At 42.9% G+C, this 23175-nt stretch overlaps 2 protein-coding genes across 9 annotated transcripts; one reads left to right on the top strand and one right to left on the bottom strand.

Annotated features, from left to right (window-relative positions):
- Window positions 1–52: 52 nt before the first annotated feature.
- pcm1 (pericentriolar material 1) lies at window positions 53–18854 on the top strand. 8 transcript variants are annotated; one of them, XM_076145239.1, is made up of 40 exons: window positions 53–201; window positions 1407–1521; window positions 2595–2843; window positions 3376–3702; window positions 4410–4580; window positions 5031–5114; window positions 5881–6088; window positions 6393–6502; window positions 6614–6887; window positions 6983–7133; window positions 7279–7491; window positions 7980–8140; window positions 8687–8922; window positions 9513–9655; window positions 9804–9933; window positions 10189–10356; window positions 10463–10641; window positions 10785–10967; window positions 11059–11332; window positions 11472–11617; window positions 11719–11945; window positions 12257–12437; window positions 12534–12841; window positions 13206–13367; window positions 13583–13639; window positions 13848–14020; window positions 14138–14269; window positions 14956–15085; window positions 15511–15678; window positions 15820–15917; window positions 16042–16176; window positions 16274–16474; window positions 16579–16635; window positions 16717–16870; window positions 17013–17161; window positions 17243–17306; window positions 17424–17629; window positions 17852–17944; window positions 18039–18162; window positions 18302–18854. In XM_076145239.1, exons 2-40 carry the CDS (start codon window positions 1426–1428, stop codon window positions 18325–18327), a joined length of 6348 nt encoding a protein of 2115 aa, XP_076001354.1. In that variant the 5' UTR covers window positions 53–201; window positions 1407–1425; the 3' UTR covers window positions 18328–18854. The 8 variants fall into 8 exon arrangements, with proteins under 8 accessions (XP_076001354.1, XP_076001355.1, XP_076001359.1 ...); XM_076145240.1 differs by having other exon boundaries at window positions 10460–10641; window positions 17013–17149; XM_076145242.1 differs by having other exon boundaries at window positions 54–201; window positions 5881–6067.
- Window positions 18855–19041: 187 nt separating this feature from the next.
- On the bottom strand, window positions 19042–22933 carry asah1b (N-acylsphingosine amidohydrolase (acid ceramidase) 1b). Its single transcript, XM_076145253.1, has 14 exons — window positions 22783–22933; window positions 22573–22619; window positions 22199–22289; window positions 22014–22100; window positions 21846–21924; window positions 21668–21742; window positions 21533–21578; window positions 21303–21447; window positions 21163–21217; window positions 20997–21078; window positions 20737–20868; window positions 20005–20128; window positions 19807–19863; window positions 19042–19727 (listed from the first exon to the last, which is right to left on the bottom strand). Exons 1-14 carry the CDS (start codon window positions 22849–22851, stop codon window positions 19638–19640), a joined length of 1179 nt encoding a protein of 392 aa, XP_076001368.1. The 5' UTR covers window positions 22852–22933; the 3' UTR covers window positions 19042–19637.
- Window positions 22934–23175: the final 242 nt, after the last annotated feature.

The following is a 23175-nucleotide window of genomic DNA, read 5'->3' as shown; positions in this document are numbered from 1 at the left end:
AGCGTTCTATACTGCCCCCTGCAGCATTGTAGTGTTAATAACAGAGCTGGCCGCATTCCTGGCTGTGGCATTCTAGGATCCATTGGTCGTTATCATCCACCTTCTTCTTCATCTTGACTATCACCGAAGCGAATTCGAAAACCTGGACAAAGTTTGGAATATATGACGTGGTCGACACTTTCTTCACGTTCACTCTGAGTGGTAAATTTGTCATTTCCTTACTTGGCATGCAAAGTTAGGATTGTTTTGCCCGATGTTAATTAATAAACAGTGCGGCTAACGCTATTGTAATATATACGCCGTATGTTTCTTTAACTGCTGCGTTTGTTTGGTAGCTAATGGCGAGGATAGTTTGTTCTTCTACTTGTGGAATATTAACTTGGTAAGATCGTTAAGAATAAAATGCTTGTTTCAGCTGAGCCTGGCTAACTTTAGCTAACTGGTGTCTGTTGGCCTCAACTTTTGCGGTGGTGTTTAGGGGCACCGTAGCAACTGTTAGCAAGCTAGGTAGCACTGCTGGCTAACATATCAAGCCCGACGTTGAATGCCAAGGAATAACGAATTGATGTTGCATTAATAACAACAATGGTCAGTATCCGCTAAGTTGTCACCAATTGACATGTTGAAGATGCAATTTAAGGCAGTATTAGACATATGGAGTGTGCGCATTATGTTGCGTAAATTCACCAGGATGCAAATTCTGAATATGGACTTCATTGGCACTAGTGGTGATGTTAATAGTGCATTCTTTTGGTTGCTTTAGCTAACACTAGCTAGCGTGACACTGGGTTAAGATCGCGGCACCTCGCGCGGTGTTTTTCCCGGGATATGTGAGCGGGCCACACACACACACACACAAGCCAGTGGCAGCTAATGGTAACGGACAAAGTAGAACAACCGGATCCGATAAAAGAAAGAAATTGACGTTGCCGGTGTGATTGAGACCGGAGCGTTCGCTGAATTAAACTGGCAGAGGTGGCGTGGTAAGAAAATGCCATTTCGACACTACAAACTAGGTTCAGTTCATACTGCATTCGTATGCTAGTGCGTGCGGTCAATACTGCGCCGTTAGTAGCGGCTAAATAATTAAATAACGCCACAAAGCTCATGGGGACAGTGGGACAAGTTATGGCTCGTAACTTTGTTATTGGTCTTGACAGTTCTATCTTTTGAGTGCTCTTTGGTTTTCAATGTGATGCATAAGTGTTGTTTCCTGTGACTATACCTAATTGACTACGTTTATCCAACTTTGCATTCTGGGTATCTTTGTAAAGGTTGCCATAATTGTATTACTAGTAAAATGTCTTTCATATTTGATCAACTTTTCATTGTTACGATTGTATGACTTGTTTGTTCTTTACTAGCCTCTGCCTAGTGACCATTATGCGTTTTGTTGTGAATTCCAGGAGGCTGCAAGTGGGTGATATGGCAACAGGAGGCACTCCTTTTGATGACAGCGCAGAAGAGCTGCATAATTGGACTGTAACCAATGGCAGTCTAGAGGATAGACTCAATAACATGGTATGTGCTGGTCAGACCTTGACCAATTTGGGAGCACATTTGGTATTATCAAGACACTGTGGACCTGTTATCTGAAGGCTCTTTTAGACACGGCTGTCTCCGCTTGTCCCAATCCAACTGCAGCACTGTGTTTGAACACTCGACAATGCATCCAAGACTTACTTAACCTTTTTTCACAGGCCATTGTTATGTAAGAGCTATGCGATGACTCTGGAAACATGACAGGACATTTACTGAAAGAGCTGCAAACTGACATAAGTGGCCCCTGGCACTCAGGAATACAGAGGGGGTTTTCTTTCCCATCAGCACAACAACTCTGACCTGGGATAAATGTCACCAAGAAAAAAAAGAGCTTTTTCCTTTTTCACCTAGCGTGCCTCAGTATAGATTTTTCTTTTTTTTAAATAAACGTATTTTGCTCTTGAGTAGTTGCCTGATTTGGTTGCTGATCATCAGTCAGTACTGGGAGACTCATTGCTGCTTTGGTAAATCCACAGATGTTGATAAGCACATCCTATCCCCTGCAGGAAATGATCTTATAATTTCCACAGACGAGACATGAAAATCTTATTCTTTTTGACACAGCTTGATGTGGCAAAGTCAAAGAATTACAAGAAAGCAAAGTTACGGTTTGGGTTCCATTTTATCAGTATTGTAACACCTTAAGTCTGCTCTTTGAAAACACATTTTGGTTGCACAGGGACATCTCAATATTTTTATTCAGAAATGAGCCATAAAGGAAAAGTTATAGAAATGTTACGGTAGTGAGAGGATTCAAGAAGACAAATGGCCAGGAAAACGTTTTATGTCAATGTCTGTCTTGGCTCTATTTAGACATGGCATGAAAGCTAAAATTGCTAGCATTTTGAAATAATCAAGGTTGTATCTGAAAGGGGCAAAGGAGCAACTACTACTAGACAAATGTCGAGTAGTAATTTTATTATCTAATCCACAACTTGGCTGAACAGGGATTAAGTACTTCAGTTTCTCTGTAATTGTCTCATAAATACCTTTTTACATGCTAAAACACTCCTGATATGATATCTTATTGTCTGTGTTTTTCGATTGATCAGGACTGGGGTGTACAGCAGAAGAAAGCCAACCGATCCTCAGAGAAGAACAAGAAGAAGCTGTCTGCTGTGGTGGCAGAGAGCCGCTTGACAAATGATATTTCCCCAGAGTCCACCCCTGGGGCGAGCCGCAGGAGAGCACGCACACCTCATTCCTTTCCCCACATCAAATACACCACCCAGATGTCTGTCCCAGATCAGGCTGAGCTTGACAAGCTGCGACAGAGGATTAACTTCACAGACCTGGATGAGGTGAAAGATTACTTATGTTGATTAAAATTTAATTTTCTGTTCAGTCAGATCAGTGTGTTGCAAATAAATGCAGGCACAAATACTGAGGAGTATCTTTGGTGGTCATACGTATGTTGCAGATGGACAGCACAGCCTATAGATGCTGTAAATGGAGGTATCCCAGTGTACCAGGAGCAATTAGTGTGGACAGTTGAATATATTTAATGGAACGGAACTTGAAAAGTTTTTGAGCACCCATAAGTCTTAGGGCATTTTGGTTTAGATGTTTTTGCTTGCTGTCACTTCATTGTATGAATTATGTGTGTATGACAAGGTGCTGATTCTCTCTGAGGGCATACAGTACAAAGCTTAAATCTGACAAAGTGCAGAAACCTACCTCTGTGACTATAGTATATAATGTGACTTCATTAAATATAAGCTCTGCCATTAGTAACCCGTGCCTTACATGACATTCAGCATTCAGTGATACAGTCATGATGTTCAAAACAGTTGAATGCTCTTCTGTCTGCCTGCTGTCCCCTTCCTTCCTTAGAGGAGCATTGGTAGTGATTCCCAGGGCCGCGTCACAGCTGCCAACAACCAGCGGCAGTTAGCTGGAGAAAACAAGAAGCCCTACAACTTCCTTCCCCTACATGTAAACACTAACAAAAGCAAGGAGCTGCACCCTCCTTCCTTCTCTGCCCCAACTACTCCAGCTATTACGAAGGAAGCAAAGAAGCAGAGCCCAGGCACGAGGGGAACCTTGACCCCTGTGGTTCCCACCAAGGACACTCCACGGCTCAGCCATGGAGCAACTGACAGGGGGCCGTTTTCCCACAGAGAACTAGGGAGAGGAGAGACTAGCATTGACAGCAGCCAGGTAACAATTTCACATTAGTTTGTACTTTCATGTCATAATTGAGAAGCCCTGCTTACAAAACAAATAAAGAGCGAGAAAAGTTCAAGAGTTCTTTTATCTGTCCCACATTTGAGCCTTCCCAAATACACTCTATCTCTCCCTAGTAAATATTTAAGAAAAACACACTTTGATAGTTTGATGACATCACTTTGCTAGATTGATGATTTCACTTTGTTAGTTTGATGACATCACTCTTGTTTATTTAGGTAGCTTTAGCGACTGACACTGTTGTAACCCACATTGGAAGCAACACAGTGTTTTGACCGTACATTGTGCGACAAAGGCTGTTTGCCAAGCTTACCCAAGAAGTGACACATCTAAGCTGAAGAGGGAGCAGTTATGGGTTTAAGTTTGGGTTTCTGTTCATGCATACATGGACTTGTCTAAGTATCGTTGCACTACAGACTGAGAAACTGGAACAAGGATAAAAGTGAGCGCGAGCTAGTGCAGCTGCAACTCAGCTGTATTTAGGGCAACTTATAAATATTCCACCCTTGGTGCCCAGTGAATTTGATGCCCAACCCTCTTCCTGCCCTTGATAAGCTCAGTATAAAATATCTCAGCTGCTCACTTATCTTTCCTTACTTCTTGCACCGTCTTCTCTTCAGTTACATACCTGGGATTCTGTCACTCTCTTATAACACCCAAGTCTCTCTGTGGTGTCTCAGGTGGTTAGCAAGCTGGTACAGATCCGGGAATACATCAGTAAGGTCAGCTCCATGAGGGATGACATGGTGGAGAAGAACGATGTGCCAGCCAATGTGGAGCGCCTTTCCCATCTCATCAACCACCTCAAAGAGCAAGAGAGGTCCTATTTTCGGTTTCTGCAGAAAATGCTGGTGAGTCTCTCTCTAGTGTCTTTTTTGGAATGTATCTGCTATGCTTATCTTTGGTGCTGTTAAACAAAGCTATGCAATTTTAGAAAAAGGAGTCTTCAAAAGGTTGTATTTCACCTCGTTCAGATCTGAAACAGAAGCTGTTTTTTCATCGTTGCAGCTTGCCACACATGTATAACTTATGATCGTATTTCTCTTTGTCCTGAAACACTTATGTTTCCGCTGATGATCAAACATGGACATAGTATGCTGCCTTGCTGTGCTTTGGGATGCCTGTGTTTCTCTTTTCTTTTTGCTCGCAATGTTCCGACAATGTTTATCAGCCGATGTGTGCAATCTCCTCTTACAGAATGTAGAGTAAAGTAAAGCTCTTTAAATTATTCATCGGCTTATTACTTTGAAGTATCAATTTTACTGCTTTGAGTCACTGTCTACTCCTCCCTACTGTTATAGGCACGGGAGGATGATGATGTGGGGACCCTGGACTCAGCAGTGGGCCAAGCCTCATTAGCAGAGAGCACGTCTCTTAATATTGAGGTTCGTCTTTCAAACTCCTCCAATGCACATATGTTGTAAACCGTTACTCAGGATCTCATATGCAGAGGTTAAATTGGGGTTTTGTGAGAGGTTAGGATTCGTCACTGGGCTCCGTGTTTGATGAATGTAGCCTACTTCTCGTCCACACACACACACACACACACACACACACACACACACACACACACACACACACACACACACACACACACACACACACACACACACACACACACACACACACACACACACACACACACACACACACACACACACACACACACACACTCTTTGCAAGTAATTCTGGGAATCTGAAATTGTTTTCGCCCTGGTCTTAGAAAGGTCTTAAATTGAATTTGTTGAATCTTGATGAAACCCTGTTACATAAAAAAATGGTCATACAAGCATATTGTTATGATATTTGCATGTTTTAAGGATCTCTGCCAACAGAGCAGCCCAGGTTTAGTTGGTCCCTTGAGGGAGTCAGAACCTTTCTAGATCATTACGGCCTAATTTAACTCCTGTTCGTACGGCACTCTGCCCCTCTGGATGTTCTATTGCATTATACAAGTCTAACTGCACCAAATGATACAACATTCTGCAAATGTGTATAATTCAAACTTGTCTTTTGTCATGGTAGCATTGGTATATTGTCTCTCCTGCATTGGTATAGTGTCTCTCCTGCCTTTACTGCCATTTGGTTTTGCTGTTGATGTGCTTTAGTGGAGTCATTATTTGTAAAGGTGTGTGGGTGTGTATTCTGCAGGGTGGACGACCAGAAGCTGTGCGAGGTGACCAGAAGGAAGAGTTGGAGAACTTGCGTAAGCAACATGAACTGCTGAAAAAGATGCTGGAGCAGCAGGAACAGCTCAGGGCCTTGCAGGGCAGACAGGAAGCACTACTGGCTATGCAGCACAGTGCAGAACAGGCACTTGCTGTGATTGAGGACACTGGTGAGACCCCGACAGCCACAGGCATGTTCATATATAAGCTGTCACTGTGTGTGGCGTTGAGGAAAGTCTGAACATTTTGCCGAGAATGACGTTTTGTCCCCACAGGAACAAAATAAATCTTTACTTTTTTGCAAAGAATAATAATAGTCACTCAGCAAACCTGTGCTTTTCAATTAATTGTTTCAAAGACTTTTGATGGACTACAAATTACTTCCAATTGTGTTACTATTTACATTATGTTTAGCTTAATTTTCTCACACTAGGGGGTATTTATCACAATGAATACAGTATGTGCACACAGTTGAATTCCTTTTGCTTTTGGTAGTTGTTACAGAAACCACAGGCAGTGTGTCAGGCCTGAGCCTCACATCAGAGCTGAATGATGAGTTGAATGATTTGATCCAGCGGTTCCACAACCAACTTCATGACTCACAGGTATCCTACACCCTTCATCTGGGCTGCAATAATCACCATTATCAATATCTAGTAGCATTATGTCATCAGGGCAATAAATGATGTTTTTTCTTTTTTATTTACACCCTACAGACTAAAACCGTCCCAGACAATCGGCGCCAGGCAGAGAGTCTTTCCCTCTCTAGAGAGGTTTGCAGATCTAGGGCTCCCCAGCCTGTTGGTCCCCCTCAACACAGACCCCTCTTACACTCTGCCTCTGGCCCACACACTGGCTTAGACACAGGAGCAACAGCTGCCAGTGCCAAACTCACAAAGCTCCAAGAACTACAAGACAAGAAGCAGACTATGGACAAGATCCTGCAGGAGTTGCATTCACTCAGAGACCAAACCCTCAACAACAATTCTTGTGAGCACATTTCTTCGGTTGTCTTTTTTTTGCAATTTTTTGTTTTTCTCCCCATGTATTGAACCATGTCATGTACTAATTTATGTCTTCATTAGGTCGTAGCATGTCCACACAGTGCAGTCTGAGTGTGAGAGGATCATCAGATCGTCCCCCTGCTCTCTGCTCCAATGGGGCTTTAGCTTCCACTTCCTTCCGTCCCACTCTCGCACAGCACCAGGACACCGTGACTTCAACAGACAAACTCAGGTACGCCACAGGTTTTCCCTTTGCATAGAGCATGGGTGAAAGTATTATTGGAGTATCGCATCATTTCTTGTTTAAACCCAGGCCATTTATAGTCTTCTCACAAATGTGTCCTTTTTCTTCATAACTTCCTTTCTGTCCTCAACAGGAAGCTAAAGGAGGTCCACAAGCGTCTGAATGAGCTGCGGGAATTTGTGCAGTACTACGAGCAGTCATCGGACATGATGGTGGATGCAGTCAATGAGAATGTGAAGGATGATGATGATGATGATGAGGAGGAGGTGGAGACAGAGGATGGATCTATATTTGAGTGTATGTTTGACTCTGAACAGGAGAACCGTCAGCCCATAACTAACATAAGGTTGGTGTACAAACTGAGTACTGATGTGCTCGTACAGTCATATGTTGTATGATAGCTGTTTTTGATACTAGGCATAGTACATCAAACAACAGTTAAAGTAGCATCTCTGTAATATAATGCAACACAATCCATTAAACCAGCAATAAATGCCTTTTCACACTAAAAATGTTTAATACAATTCAAATAATTATTGATTTGTCTATGTTTGAGGAAAATAAATGACTGAAAAACTGTAAGAAGTGACTATTTTGGTGACCTCAAGCTTTACCCAAGTATGATAAGTTCATTTTGGGTAATTTGACTCCTGATTTTATGTTGTGTGCATGATCAACTGTTCACCAACAAATCATGCATAATTGACAATAGTTTGCTGAAAGAATGTTAACCTTTGATGTAAATATTGATTAAGTGCCCAGTCGTAAGCACAAAGGAACCTTATAAGGAACCTTTCTGTCTGGCTGCTCTGACTCAGCACTGTATTTGTTTAGAAACCCACAGCACAGTGGGAACTGGACAGACTTGAACAGCCTGACCAATGGTTGTAGTGTCAGGAGCACCAACAACCGAGATGGCAGACTGAACACAGAGTGTGAGATCAACAACCGCTCAGCTGTCAATCTCCGCAGTCTCAACATCCCCTCATCTAGAGGTATACTCCTACACACACAGACCCCTGCTCCACCACACATTTCCGCTAGTGGGTGGCACTATGCTATCATATCAACATAGATCTTCACTTCTAATATGATGTACTGTACAAATATTCAATGTACATAAGCGTGTTGAAATTGTGAGTATTAAAACTGCAAATGTAATGTCCACAGATGCATTTTTGGTGTCAAAGTAGGTGACTGGCAGATAGGTTGGAAACTAAGGGTTTCAAGGGTCCAAACTGAAAGGGATCCGAAACTGCACTGCAGAAATCAATTATCAAAAAGGAGACTGGACTACGAATATACTGAACAATTGGACCTCATTGAAAATGTGGCTGACAAGAACTGTGGTTGGCCTGATGAAGAAGTAGCTGAAGTATTGAAATTCTCAGTGTAGTTAAAGTAAATGTTAAGTATTGAATTGGTCTTAAAAAGGATGTAGGAGGTTATTGAAATTAGTAGTTAATAGGTTAAGAGACGCATTTAAATTGCATTGTAACTGAGAAATGTTTGCTTTTCTCTGCCACATTCCTCCCTTTCAGAATGCCAATATAACAGGGACACCACCTATAATCAGGTCAAGGATGACAATGATGATGACGACGAGGATGATGATGCATTCAATAACGTCGAAGGGGCTGTTGTGCCAGACAGTGAGGCCTCAGGGTCCAGCCGGAGGAGCAGCCTGGGGAATGATGCAGATTTCGTCCAGCAGGTTCAGCGGCAGACAGCCAAGCAGAAACTCCGGCAGCTGCAGGAGCTGGTGGCCATGGTTCAGGTGGGAAAGTGGTATTAGACAGGAGATTTATGAAAGTATGTTCTTTGACAGTTTGACTCATGGGGTTTGTTTATGGGAAAACAAGTTTTTGTCATCATTGTTCAGTGATGGCCACAGATGCAACATGCTTAGGTTTCAAATGCCTGAGGAGCAGTGCAGTGTCAGGTTTCTGCCCTGTCTTACATTATTTATTTTTTTAAGAAACGTGTCTACACTTTGATACCATTACACCCTCATATGTCATCAGTTGGTGTACACCCTATTAATAATATATCATTTTAGTGGAATGATTTTTGATCAAGCTTTGAGCAAGCTATTTGTATCCTTTTTGTCATTTGTTGGTTTGTTTTTCATATAAATAGCAGTTCTAACAAAACTGGTAGCAAGGAACATGTCCTGCCCTCCTGTCCGCCTCTTGCAGCTTTGTTGCTTTATGGACCAATAAGGGAATAATGATGTTCTCCTCAGTTCTAAGGATCATCAATTAAATGTATTATTCTTTGCTGTCAATGCTTTAGATGGGTTAGTGCTATATGTCAACTTGCCACACTTGCTTGGACTTCAGTAACAATGATTCTGTTTAAATCCAGAGTGATGACACCGATGGCACAACAGCAAATGAGGATGAAGCTCTACACGAACAGCCAAATAATACCAGAGCTACTATGATGGGGCCATTGGCAGCAGGAGTCAACAGGAATCAAAGAGACCTCTCTCTCTCTAGCAAGGCCAGGTACATGAATGAAAGCTCTAAAAAGCCCGCTCAACAAGTGACGTAGTTGTCACAAAAAATATTATTTGCGTTGGGAAAGTGGTTATTTATTGTTTTGATGTGTTTTAAATATTTAAATGTTGCTTTGCATCGCAACTGTGGCTACCAGGGAGAAGCTGTATCAAGAGAAGCTGCGTCAGCACAAGGAGGAGCTGAAGCAGCTCCATGAAGAGCGCCAGAGGCTGATAGAAATCCAGGGCAAAATCCATGACCTCCAGTGGGCCTGCCCTGACCTCCAGGTATTTAAAATTCATGCACATACAGACGATTTGAAATTAAATTAGTAATTCTCTTAGTTCTGTCTACAGAGTATATTTATGTTTGTATGAAACATATATTTATTTATATTTGTATGACACAAAAATATTTTTTATTTTTTTATTTTTTTCAGATTAGGCGTAAAGCTGATTGTGAAACTGTGTTTATGAAGTACATTACTATAGTATAGAACTGTGAACATACGCTTTTACCTCTTCTCTCTTGTTTTTTCGTAGTCATCTGTGTCCAGCACAGTTAGCCAGCAGGGCTCACTGAGGAAGCTTCTAGTTGCATTTCCTTCTCCAGCAAGTGGTCAGGCCATGTCCTCTGGACCTAAAACCAATTCAAATATGCTCAAACCCACGGCTCCAGAAGCTGCTACGCCACTAGGCCCCGACCATGAGGTAACATACTCTATCCTGCACACTGAAAGAGATTGAGCACAAACCGATATCTGTACATAATATATGTTAACCTATCTCCTATGTGCTGCTCATGTATTTGCAGCAGCTTTGGTCAGAAATGCGCCGCCACAAGATGCTGAGGGAAGAGCTACGCCAGCGCAGGAAGCACTTAGAGTCTCTGATGGCTGAACACCAGAGGCGGAGTGGGTTTAATGAGTCTGCCCACAGGCCTGAGGATCCAGAAGGTGGTGCTACACCCTCACAGATTCTTAGTAGAGATGAAAGGTAGGGGACATTTTCTTAGGATGCGTGAAATTACTGTGCTTAGTAAAACATTTCCCTTGAACTTGGACTGAAGGAAACAGCCGTTGCTAATGACTACCAAAGTTATATAAACAATTGAATTGGTCTGCTTTCTTTGCCATTAGGACGATGGCTACCTGGGGTTCCACTCCTTGCAACCTTGATGATGATTACAGCTATCGCTCTGAGTTGGGAGCAGAGGAGGAAGAGGAACAGGAAGAATGTTCAGAGAGCAGCTCTGACGAAGTTCATATCTACTCATCTGGTTGCAACCAACTCTCATACAGCAATAGAAAGAACCAGGGATGGTGAGACCACATGACTGTAGAATGAATTATGTAAATATCCAATAATAATATCCAGATTCCTCTGAAACCATCTGCATTTGTCTGTCTACAGCAACCTGAAGCCTCCCCCAGCCTTCTCAGGAGAGGGGAATGAGCATCCATCTCCTCATACCAAACCAAACATTAAACAGCAACAACAGAAATCCAGGACTTTAAACCAGTCTGGAACCCAGCATGGAGGTACACAGCGCCAAGAGAACCTTTGTTGGGCCTCTGAGCTCTCCTTCACCGAGGGCTCCTGCCACTGGCAGGAGCAGGTCAGCCAGCTGCAGAGACAGCTGGACTTCAGCACCAGCATGTGTCAGACACTTTTGCAGGACCAACAGGTTGGCTTACTGAACAAATACAACCACATGCATTCACATTAAATTACATCATTCTGGAATTGCTGGTATTGTGTTTAAGGCAACTCATGACTGTCTTTGTCTTTTTTAATGGATGTTCTTCTCTAAACTCCCTCCACAGACACTGTCATATATGTTGCAGACTCTGCTGACAGGACAGTACAGTGTGCTACCAAACAACGTATCATCACCACAGGTCCACCTGGTCATGCACCAGCTCAATCAGTGTTACACCCAACTTGCGTGGCAACAAAACAACGTACAAAGGTAAAATCAATAAAATACAAATGTATACCTCTTCATTTTTACAATGTGTTCCTTCTTCATACTTTTAGATGTTTTATTTTGTACTGTTCAACCTTCTCCAGACTAAAACAAGTCCTAAATGAGCTCCTGCGCCAGCAACAGCAACAGACGCAGCAGCAGCAGCCACCCTCCTCTTTAAAAGCTGGTTGGCAGACACGGAAGCAGGCCTCCTCCCAGGAATCCACCTCCCGCCCCACAGTCTCTCCTGGCCTCTTCCTGCCCTTCACTTCCACCATTCAGCCTTCAGCCAACAACATCTCAGCTGCCGCCTTATCCCCACTCCCCCCTAGTATGACATGTACTGTATATTTATTAGCTCAATCAAAGCACTAAAGACTGTATGCATTAGAAGAGAAAGAGAGCTGCTTGGACATTTAAGTCACAAGACAGGATTTGGATTCTAGGATACTGTTTTAATGTAAACAATGGAAGGAATGAATGGTTAATAGTTTCATTAATGGTTTTCTGAGGGTGCCCATACTTTGATATGCAGGAAATTGATGGAGATATTGTCTAGAAAAGGGAACAAAGTTTTACTGATTAATGTTTATTCTTATCTGGACCATAATCACGCTAACCCAAGGAATTTTCTCCTTACAGGCTTCAACCTTTATCCGCTCTTTCCCCCGGCAATGGGTCAGTTCCCTCAGGGTGCAGCTGCTCAGGCAAGCCCTGATCATCAGAAGCAGCAGCTAGACCCCAACACTTCTGTCAAAACAGAGTACATGAGTTTCCCTCCTCCCGTGCACCGCTCTCCAATTAACTCCGCTACAGAGAGAGGGTATGTTCATCTTCGTTCTGTTGTTGCAATAGGACATTCATGTTTATTGGAGCACTGCAGTCTATATCCATTAACTTGTCTGTCTGACCCATTTAGCCCATCTGGCTGGATTGACACCCCCTACATCCACAGCACCCAGCATCACACATCCAACACGGAGCACCAAGACTCTCCCTCTTCTTCCCCCGCTGTGGCCCAACGCCACTCAAGACACCAGGACTTTGACCAGGAATCCCAGGAAAGCTTCAGCAGCATGCCTGATCCCGTTGACCCCACCACCGTCACAAAGACGTTCAGGGCCGGCCGAAAAGCCTCCGCCCAAGCCAATCTGGCCTCCCGAAGCAAAACCCCAAGTTCCAAAAGTCGACGTAGGAGGAGCAAAGGTCGTAACAAGAATGCTGAAGGTATTGAAGTGGAATAGAGTAGAGCAGTGATTACAGCAATAACACACGGTATAGAATGCAGCAACACAGACTGTATTTTAATAGAACCTGTTACGTTAAGGGAGAGAAAACCTTTGATCAATTGACTCCCTAGATTATTAATTTCTTCACACATCGTTTTTCCAAATTAGTAATTTGCACAACCAGTTTGCTCACATTGTTCTTTTATTCTAATATTTCAAATCCACAAATGAATGATGTCCTTACTGCACTCTCGGTGACTCTGCTAATGCTTTATTGTGTGAATGATTGTGTTGCAAAATTAGGCCGCGTAACATCACACAAAGAAAATATTGACCATGTATCTTTTCTGTTTCCTCCTCAGACCAGGACAGTGACAGTGTTAGCAGCACAGCAGACTTTGCCCAGCAGAGGGTAGTCCAGTCTCGTCAGAAGGAGCAGAACCAGAGTCTACTGGACAAACTGACTCAAGAGAAACTAGACAGCAAAAGCAGGAATGCAAACAATCGAAATGACCTTTCTTCTGGTATGTTTAACCATACTTGCCGTTGTTTGTGCCATACCCTCCTCATGTATATATACATTGAGCTTATTTGATGTCAGAAAGTCTATTTTTTTAGTCTATTTTTTGTCAGAAAGTTGTCATTTCTTTTATTTACTGTAGTTTGCTCATTTGTCCGTCATGTTTTTAATTTTGGGTCCATTTCCTTTTGTTGTTACTGTAATTTATCTTACTCGCAGCCTATGCTTGGAGAACACCCTTCCTCTCTAACAGAATTGCATGCACAGAAGCACCAGGTAAACTCACCATGCATCCTAGTATTTGTTTGTGTGTAATGTCACCTAAACATTCTATGCATGGGGTGTTGGCTGCCTGCTTCCAAACCTGAACGATTAGTTTTTTTCTTCAGGGTCCTTCTGCCTTTGTCATGTTCCGTGTCGCGTTCTTGTCACGGGTGAGATTGTGGATCCATCCTAACCTCAGGCTGTTACTTTGAATCCATAGATGCCAGCAGTGACTTCTCTCTTTTTGAGGCACTGAGGGAGACCATTTACTCTGAAGTGGCTACTCTGATATCACAGAATGAGTCCCGACCTCACTTTCTCATTGAGCTCTTCCATGAGCTGCAGCTGCTCAATTCAGACTACTTGCGGCAGAGGGCCCTGTACTCCCTGCAGGTAAGCATAGATGCATATGATGGTTGAGTCAGAAGCTCTGAGGGTCTGTAATTGTTTGAGTCAGTATTCTTGATTATAGGATGTTCCTTTGACAATCACTGCATTTGTTTCCCTCAGGATATAGTGACAAGGCACCTGGCAGAGAAGAATGCCGATGAGGACCATCTGCCCCCTCTGGGTCCCTCAGCGTGGGCTGCAGGCTCTCAGTCTGAACTCACACCCAGTGAAAGTCTCGCAACCAGTGATGCAGTAAGAGACACATCTCAACCCAACATGCCATTCTCTCACTCTTTCTATTTCTTTGCTCTCTTCTTCTCTTGGCTGGTGTCCTTAAAGTTTTTGCCCAAGTATTTCTTTCCAATCCTCACTGTCACACCCTCCCAAGTCTCTCACAATGCGTTTCTTCTTCTACCTCTCAATTCATCTTTCCCCAGTGTCTTGTGTCAGGCTTGTCTCCTTTTATCCTCTCCTGCCTTGTCTTTTTCCATCTTCCTTGTCTTCCATTTTCACTTATTGAACGTGTTCCTCCCCCCATCTTTATTGTCTTTGGTATTACATTGACACTTTCTCCCTGACAGAGGTCTGTCAGAGAGAAATGGCCCTTCTCTCTCAGCCTTGTTTGCCAAATCAGACATGTGTTCTTTGTTCTATTCCAAAGTCCCAAGGCCTCTGCTAATTGGAAGCCAGGCCTTTGTCTGTCTAAAGAATGCCTTTGTTCAAGCTTTATACATGAAATGTCTGAGAGTGGCATAAGGAACCACCAATGCTCTTGCCTTTGTATACTGGTAATTTCTTGCTCTTCAGGAATTCTGGTGGAAGTCTGGCTATTTTCCACTGAGACTCATCCACTTTCTTCTTTTCAGAAAGACAATCAAGGGCAAAACCATTTTGTTTGTGTTGCATGTGCCTCACAATGAAATGCTCAACTTTTTCAGGAAGTGTTGGAGAAGAACTTGAGGCTCACCCAGGGCACGGTGAAAACCAGGGATGACGTCGAATCTCTGGACAATGACAGCACCATGTCAACCTCCTCCAACCTGGAACCTTTTGCTAATGATGACCTGGGTATAGTTACACACGCATATACACATATCAGATTAAACAATATTTTCACAATCCTCTGTTCAACTCGAGACGCTTTGCCTCTGGCTTGTAATCAAATCAAATCAAAGTACCCCTTTCTACTTTCAACAAGGCAACCTGGGGCTTGCTGTGGTAAACAAAACCCTTTACACCGTGGGATCAAGACTAAATGGCTAAAATTAGTAATACGTTTGATGACGGGGTTAAAAAAAGGATGAACTTTAGTGAAATAGATTGGGAGTGAGGTCAGGCATATTTACTTTGATCCCGCAGTGTAAATCTGGTTCCAGCTGCATTAATCTCTTTGCAATCTTCCTGCCACTTGAACTTTCTGATTGTTGATGTTTTAAATGCCATGTCTGTCTTTCTCTGACTCCCCCGTTCTTCTCTCTGTGCTGCTCTGATAGGTAACACAGTGATTCATTTAGACAAAGCTCTGGCAAGGATTAGAGAGTATGAGCGCATGAAGCTTAAAGCTGAGTTTAACCCCTGCAATGCCAGCACTGCAGGTGCAGGTGGCTCTGAAGTCTCTAATGCTGAACATCCTTCTGCTAATGCTGCTGAACCTGTGGAAGGTACTCACTCACATAACCCTGCCTGAGAATACCTGAATGTGCCGACCTGTAGCAGCATCTTCGCTCTCCGCATTATCCTGTAAATTGCAGATCACATGAGTAATGTGAGTGAAATGTCTTGTTTGTGTTTCTCTGGATCAGGAGGCACAGCTGCTGATGTGCGCTGCCCTCAGATCGACACCCAGCAGTTGGATCGTCAGATCAAGGCCATCATGACAGAGGTCATTCCTTTCCTCAAGGTACGTTAATACTGTGGGACATTAAGGGGCCAATGGAGAGAAAACCTCAAATTCGATGACTATTTAATTTAGTTTTTGATATTCAGATTGAGACAAATGGGAGATATTTGTTTCCTGTTATTAGGAGAACATGGATGAGGTGTGTTCCCATCAGCTGCTGGCATCTGTGCGCCGCATGGTCCTTACTCTTACCCAACAGAACGATGAGAGCAAGGAGTTTGTCCGCTTTTTCCACAGACAGCTAGGCGGCATACTGCAGGTAAGATCCTCTGGCTCCAAATATAAAAGGCGTGGAGTTTAAGCAGATCAAAGAAACAGCAGCCATTCTGATATTTCCCTCTCTGTTCTCACGACAGGATTCTCTTAGTAAATTTGTTGGTCGTACTCTAAAGGACTGTGGGGAGGACCTGCTTGTGGAGATCTCGGAGATCCTTTTCAATGAACTGGCCTTCTTTAAGCTGATGCAGGACTTGGACAACAACAGCAGCATTGCTTTGGGAGCCAAGCAAAAGAGCAAGAAGAAGGCTGAACAACAACCCAGCAAACTGGGACAGCAGGTATGTTTTGTTTGTGCTGCTTCGTGTTGTTATTGTTGTACTGTACCAAAATGTGAATCCCAACCAGACTAACTGTACTGTTGTGTTCGTACATGGCTGTCTAGGAAACTCCAATAGCTGCAGGTGTCTTAGTTTCCCAGTCCTACCTAGATGAAGACAAGGTAAGGAATGAGTTACTGAGCATTAAAAAGTCAGCAGTGTCCCTCAGTAGTCAGGGTTACAGTGATGTTTTGGTCTCTCAGGACCAAGATGAGACTGAACAGGATGGTGCTCGTGCAATCCAGGAGCCCTACCTTCAAACACAGAGGAAGAACAACATGAGCAGTGAAGCTTCAGAGGTTGAAGAGGAAGATGAGGAGGAGGAAGAAGATGGACAAGGAATGCCTCTTTCTATCAGTGAGTCAATGTTTGTAATAAAAAAAAAAAAGAAATCTCAGTTTGATTTGCATATTTCTTGAATTGTTCATTTTGACTGGCAGTGGAAACAACTGAAGATTTCTTATTGATTCACTGAACATAATTCATCTTTACACAACAGGTCTTTCCAAAGCAGAGACTCAGGCCCTGACCAACTACGGCAGTGGTGAGGATGAAAATGAGGAGGAGGAACTGGAGGAGTTTGTGGCCGGTCCTGTAGATGTCCAGACCTCTTTACAGGTTACTGCAGACGGACAGGTAGAGCAACAGGTCAGGGTCACACTGAGTCAGCCACAGCCAACCACAGTGTCTCCTACTGCTCTGTCTGATTGTGTGATTGTCACGCTTCAGGACGCAACACCCAGGGGAATCCAGAAGAGTGAAGCTGAACAGAAGTGTTCAGACAATGATGATGGTGAGAGCTTCTTAATCTTCAAGTGGAATTTCCTTCCAGACCTTTGACCTTCTATTCCTAATTTATCTCTCCTCGCCGATCACCAACATTGCTCCATTCCTCTTTGGTGTCTGACAGAGACCAATAAGTTAATCGTGATCCTGGATTCCGCAGCAGAGGAACATTCTATGATCGATTGTCGGAACATGGAGGAGGAGAGCGAAGGCGGAGCTTCTGCTGCCATGGGGGGAAACGCTACAGGTTCCCATGGTCAAGATGTCACCAAGGGTTCAGTGAGCACCAGCAGCCCTGATACAGACTCACCCGTCATGATCAATGTAGATGTAAGAGCAAGGCTGATGCTAGTTTAATTGAGAATCAGCTGAGGGTGTTTACATTCATCCAAACCTCACATTTACCTAAATGGTTTTACGAGGAATTAAAGCACATTTACTCACTTGGATATTCCGAGTGAGTGATGATGCTTTAACAAGTTTCCATTTTGTTTTACTCGTGACCTTTTATTGTTGCACTCGTTTTTGATTTAATTGCTATTGTGGATGCAGGAGATGGGCTCAGGAAGCACCAGCCAGAAATCAGATGAGGAGGACTTTGTGAAGGTGGAGGACTTACCATTACAGCTTACAGTCATGTGTGAGGTGGGTAATATATAAAAGTGGTTGTCTTCCCTGTACCCCTGTCTTTCCTCCATGTGTCTTTCTAATGGATACACTATCTGTGCTGTGAAATTAGGAGGAGCTTCAGAAGAGAATTGTGGAGGAGCAGCAAAACAACTGCCTCTCTGCAGAGATCCTGAGTGGGAACACAGACACCCTGGGTGGACTGGTGGGAAATGCACAGGCACTCAAAGAACCAGGTATGGATTAGTCTTCACCACATCTTCACCCCAGCGACTCCATTCAAGCCACAGTCTCTGTTGTTAGTGTGTGTATATTTACGCAGCTATTTATTTCTATGCATAAAATAATAGTTTTACCCCATTTTGTCTGTTGCAGAAACTGGCGGTGCCCAGAGTATGTAAAGGACTCTGACATCTTTATCTATATCAGTTGGTTGTAGCAACATGATTCCTGCACTCTTAAATCGGTTCTAAGTCTGCAATTGTTTATCCTTGATCTGCTAGTGTTCTGTGATTTTTGTTATTTGGGGTTGGGTTACCTCTTTGCTGCTGACTGATAGTTCTATAATCCGCTGTTTGAAAGCTGTCGAAACATCTTAGTCTGATTCTTTGTTCTGGGATCAACTAATGATTTTTAGTGTTTTTATTCTTTTGGCCTTATTGTTGTACAACTCGTCTGTTTTCTGCACTTCAGCCTGAGATGTGAAGAGATTAAAGTAGAATGTTAGGCCAGCTGTAGCCTGGCTTCAGCCATTTTCTGTCCTTCTGGAACATTCAGTTCTGTTTATTAGAGCTCAGTTTGGTTTGATCCTTACTGAAACCTGATCTATATGTATGCGCTTCTGTTCTTTTAATGGTTAGTCTCTTAATTTTCATGTTATTAAACTACTGACTAAGTAATGAGCTTTAAATAATAAAACCTTTGAACATTTGAGAATGGCTTTACCTTTTATATCCATAACTGTACCTCATCTTACACACACAATCTGTACACAATCTTAGTAACTAGTAGTGTTACTATGTAGTCACATCACATTACCCCAAGAACTGGAGTTTAGATTAATACTTTAAACAATTTCACTGAATCTTTAAGTACACACCACATCTTAGTCCATGTAGAATCACAGATTTGGGAATCATTTTATTAATCAGAATAAAGAACAGTAGTCATACTTGAGGTACATCTGTTGTGCGTCATGATCACGTGCTTGTGGACTTTAAACCACCAGAAAACAAAGGAGAGGAGCAAACTTCAAACAATCCTATGCATGCAGGGAATGGTGAATTACTTTTAAATTCCCTTTTCCAATTGCAAAAATACAAACCTTACAGAACCACACACAAACTATAGTGCGTTTTGTAATGCTTGAACTCTGAACACACAAATGCATCTCTGAAGCTGCCGTATTTCTCATTCAAGGCCATTTAAATTGTAATCACATAACCCATTATTAGAAAAATGCTTTGTTACACTTTCACATTCTCATTTTTCGTTCATGATTTTCAACTCTATCATCAAAGCATTATTGTCAATATCTTAGTTGTTTGGCAAGAAAGTAAAAAAAATAAGCTAAAGTGACATAGTTGTTAAGACAAGACTTTGGTTTAGTTGATTACTTTGCTCTGCAAAACCACAGTCTCACATTTCTACCCAGATGAGTGCAGTTCGTCCTTCACAGCTCCTCTACACAGTGAAGCATTTACAAGCGGGGTCACCAGGGCATGCAGGGGTCTGGGCAGGTACGGATATACGACTCCAGTTTACCCTCAGACACTTCCATCAGTGTGGTGTACGTCGTCAACTGCAACAAGGAAAGAAAACGTGACTCTAGCTGCTAGGTTCAAACCAATAAACAGAGCAGCTATGAGGAAATGGCTCACCTTGTTTAACACTGGTTTGGTTGAGAGGAGGTCGTACATCGTCTTCAGTGAGAAGTTCTATAAATGAAAAACATCAAAGTCGTTTTGCCACTTACAGCTTAAAGTGCACTTAAGATCCAAAAGCACATGACCGGCTAAAGTTACATCTCCAAACATTAGACTAGGCCAGGAAGCAGGCCAGGTCACAGCATTACTCACAGCCTGTGTGGTCTGGTTCATACACTTCATGGCTGGAGTTCTGCGGTCATCAAGGAAGAAAGGTGCCTCCCAGTGGTCATAGTTTGTCTCCAGGACGTACCATCGGCCCAGCTTCAGCTCAAGCCTGAAACATGAGACATGCTGTTGATTTCATAAACGTGCATCACATGACTGGATACCAGCAGTGTCTGTAGTTCCTGCTTGGGGAATGGGTTTAGTGTCACAAGACACACACATTGTGACTTTTAGCCTCAGTCAAAAAAAAACAACACACTGAAAGATCACATCGGTACTCTGAAGAATAAAGTCTGCCCAGGAGCTCGTGTTCTCAGCCACAACGTATACAAAAACACCAGAAAAAAGGAACCAACACATTTCAGTTCAATTGTGTAGACAGGTGGGATTTGGGATGTGGATGTTTTCATGTTCTTTCAACATCGCAATTTCTCAAAACCTTAAGGTTCAGTCTTAATGGAAACTGCATTGTAAGAACTTTGGCATATTTAAGGACATATATTCAAAAGATACATTTCATAGAGCTTTAAAAGGCTGGTTTCATATTGGAGATAAACAAAATCGGAGGCCTTTGAGGTGTAACCTGCTTGCTCCATTTTGCATGGTGGTAACACAACAGACTCCTTAATGTACTATGCCAGAGAGCAAACAGACAAATTATCAACATTCAGTGCTATGAGATGCGAGTAATCCCACACACAAAGCTTCAGTACTTACTCCCAGAGGTCAAGGCTGAGCGTCCTGGACCTGGTGATGACGCAGCCCTGGCCTGTCTGGTTTCCTCCCAGGATGAAGTAGGCTGGCGCGAGCAGCTTCGTCTGAGCCAGGTGAGTTTTGGCCTCCTCGTAGCTGGAGGTGAGGAGAGAGGAAGATGCATCAGTGGCCCAGACAACCTTGTCGTCACTTGATTTTATACTAGACTGGCTCAGTTTGTAACCTACAGTAATGATGAACTATTGACCATTAAAGAGGAATACCTGGTAGCGTTTTCAAGAACTGAGCGAGTGAGAAAGCTCATCCACATCCCGTCTCGCTGTCCCAGGATCCACTCCAGAATGCCTGCATGTCAGATGGTGACAGATGTTTCAAATGTGATTCTATCTCTGCGTCAACAATGCCAGGTACACAACAATAAATACTCACCAATATATCCTCCATCAAGGCTGAAGCGCTCATTCATGGTCAGAGTGAAAGCGTGCTAAGGAAATACAAATCTCTGGTTTGTTAACATGTTCAAACGAGGTTTGTGTTGAGCTGTGAGGCTGAGAGCCTGAGGGACTTACAGGTTTGATGCCAGTCAGCATGCCGACATATCCAGCGAAGTTGGTGGACTTAAACACAGTCTGGTTGTTTCTCTTGAAGTCAATGTTGACCACTAGAGGCTTCAGCTTCTCACTAATGATCCACGACTTGTTTTTTCCATCCCAGCTGCAAAGAGCGACGCAAAACATCTCTGAAGGGCTGAACCAAGACTAACAGGCTTCAAAATCACAACAATGTTTCTATTTCTTACCCCATAAATAATCCAAAATCAAGATTCCTACCATGAAAGAGTTTACCTGGAGGAGAGCAAAATCAAAAAGGTATTTCAGTATCAATATGCAGTGGCTGAATTGTAAACAGCTGTACAATTCTAGACGATACCCACCGTTAGTGTCTTCTGCTACAACTGAGGTACACACAGTGAACACCTCATAGAAGATGTTGAACAAGATAACTTCACCTAAAAAGTAGACAGAATGAAAGCTTTAATGCTCTATTGTCAGGCTCCTTTTGTTGAAGACATGCAGGAACAGTTAGGGGAAGTTGTGTGTGTGTTTCCTTACCAAGAGGAACTCCAGAGGCTGCTGCAATTCCTTTGATTTCATCACCAAAAGGGTGTGGCAGCGTGTTCACCATTAAAGGCTGCAGATTGACAAACATGCTGCTCTCACAATCCCGTTCATCATCGTAAAAACAAATATTCTACATCATTATCTATTCTATACACTCACCAGGGTGATGTCAACCAGCTCTATCAGTTTCCCACTGGGCACAAAGGCATTAGCCAAGTCTTTGATGGCCTGGATTAATATCACCAGCTAAAAAGAAAGAGTTCATGAGGAAAAAATATGTACAATTGACACACATTTTGTTCTTTGTGAGTCTTGAAGCATAAAGTGTTGCCTAATTTGCATACATCAGCTTTTTTTTCAGTAATCAGAGGCGTCCATCTCTGAGTGGGGGGTACTTCAAGGTCCACTGTGTACCAGCTCACGGGTCCTTTATATCTGAGGAGGAAGAACTATATATTACACACAACATAAGCTGTACCAGTCTGGACAATGATTTTCAAGAGCGCCATAACAAGTCAAAACGTGTGTGCATTGTTAGTTCAGGCACACTTTATTTGTTTATTATTGTGCCGAATGATGAAGATCGGAACAATGTGTCCTCCTATTGGCTCATCTGGAAAACTGGGTTTACAAGGAGCACGTGAATGCAGCATCGCTTGTTACAAATCACGTCGATATCAAATGTTTGTTTGACAGATTAGAGACTTTATCTACTTACGTTGGACCCTGTGGTGGATACATGCCCGTCCGGCAGTCTTCGGTGTACTGTAAATATACGAAAACATTAAGGGATAAACAACTGCGCTGCGGGTTTCTGCGTGAACGAAGAGATGAATTCGCAAAAGTACATAAGTTGACGATGACAACAGACAAACCGGGCTACATATGTTCATATTTGCATAATACAGAAGGCAGAAATGTCTCTTACCGGCGGGATGAACTGTGAGGACGTGACAGTAATAAAGGTCACTAAAACAACCAAAACCCGGCCGTCCATTTTTAATAACCTCAGAGGAAACCTGTTCGTGTCTACAAGCTTTTATGTCGTTCGAACCTGCGGAAGTAAAAAGTAAGGAGCGTGTGCCCGTGAAAAACAAGCCGATCCCACTTTAGCGGAGAGGGGGGGGGGGAGGGGGAGCGGAAGCCCACGAAATGTACAAAATATTTCTCTACACAGATAAATAAGAAACTAATCAGATCGCCGGAAAAATAATATACAATGTGATTTATTGTGCATTGTAATAGATACATAATAACATTAAAAATAATTGGAGAATCAATATTGTGATTTCGAACACCCCTCAAAATGATCCGGATAGGC

The sequence above is a fragment of the Genypterus blacodes genome, unplaced genomic scaffold, assembly GCF_046128005.1.
Source record: "Genypterus blacodes isolate CSIRO-AG114 ecotype Tasmania unplaced genomic scaffold, CSIRO-AGI_Gbla_v1 ptg000030l_1, whole genome shotgun sequence".
Taxonomy (NCBI): Eukaryota; Metazoa; Chordata; class Actinopteri; order Ophidiiformes; family Ophidiidae; genus Genypterus; species Genypterus blacodes.
Note: the sequence above shows the minus strand (reverse complement) of the source record. Positions and strands in the feature narration are given on the sequence as shown.

Bases quoted from the DNA above. Each gene is read 5' to 3' on its own strand.
- pcm1 (XM_076145238.1), top strand. From the start codon at position 1,426: ATGGCAACAGGAGGCACTCCTTTTGATGACAGCGCAGAAGAGCTGCAT. The intron at 4,581-5,030 runs GTGAGTCTCTCT...CTACTGTTATAG, and splicing joins GGTTTCTGCAGAAAATGCTG to GCACGGGAGGATGATGATGT. The intron at 16,636-16,716 runs GTAAGGAATGAG...TTGGTCTCTCAG, and splicing joins CCTACCTAGATGAAGACAAG to GACCAAGATGAGACTGAACA.
- asah1b (XM_076145253.1), bottom strand. From the start codon at position 22,851: ATGGACGGCCGGGTTTTGGTTGTTTTAGTGACCTTTATTACTGTCACG. The intron at 21,743-21,845 runs GTAAGGAAACAC...TCTACTTTTTAG, and splicing joins AGCCTCTGGAGTTCCTCTTG to GTGAAGTTATCTTGTTCAAC. The intron at 20,129-20,736 runs GTAAGTACTGAA...CTCATGTTTCAG, and splicing joins CTCAGCCTTGACCTCTGGGA to GCTTGAGCTGAAGCTGGGCC.